We start from the raw sequence: 335 nt of genomic DNA, 5'->3' as shown, positions 1-335 counted from the left end.
CAGTAAAGAAAGCACTGGCCACCCACTGCAGGTCCAGTGGCTTGAAGGGGACAAGGACGAGGTGGACACCAGGCCCAAGGTTCACTGCGCTCTCTGGATACATGAAGTGATGGGTTGTTCTCATGCCAACATCCAGCTCAAAGCCAGCAGTCTTTGCTTTGCTCATCCTAGGGGACAGCAGGAAGGCACGACCCAAAAGGAAGATGCATGACGTGCCAGTTCCACTGGGCAGGGACACCAGGTCACCTTGGCCAGCAGCAAAAAGAGAGGACATGGGCAACACGAGGCCCGGGTGTGCCCCAGGGTAGGCAGCTCCAGGAGCAGAGCAAGCAGCA

The 335-nt window shown here is 57.6% G+C and overlaps 1 protein-coding gene across 1 annotated transcript in view; it reads right to left on the bottom strand.

Annotated features, from left to right (window-relative positions):
* The window catches only part of LOC104277432 (CMP-N-acetylneuraminate-beta-galactosamide-alpha-2,3-sialyltransferase 2-like), a gene marked incomplete at its 5' end in the record, with an annotated part of 1,172 nt that extends 1,005 nt beyond the window's left edge, over positions 1–167 (bottom strand). Inside the window, one exon of the mRNA XM_009874060.1 lies at positions 1–167. This exon is cut by the window's left edge and continues 19 nt beyond it. Coding sequence (XP_009872362.1) covers positions 1–167 — 167 coding nt within the window.
* Between the last annotated feature and the right edge of the window lie 168 nt (positions 168–335).

Source organism: Apaloderma vittatum, unplaced genomic scaffold (assembly GCF_000703405.1).
Source record: "Apaloderma vittatum isolate BGI_N311 unplaced genomic scaffold, ASM70340v1 scaffold31187, whole genome shotgun sequence".
Classification (NCBI taxonomy): Eukaryota; Metazoa; Chordata; class Aves; order Trogoniformes; family Trogonidae; genus Apaloderma; species Apaloderma vittatum.
Note: the sequence above shows the minus strand (reverse complement) of the source record. Positions and strands in the feature narration are given on the sequence as shown.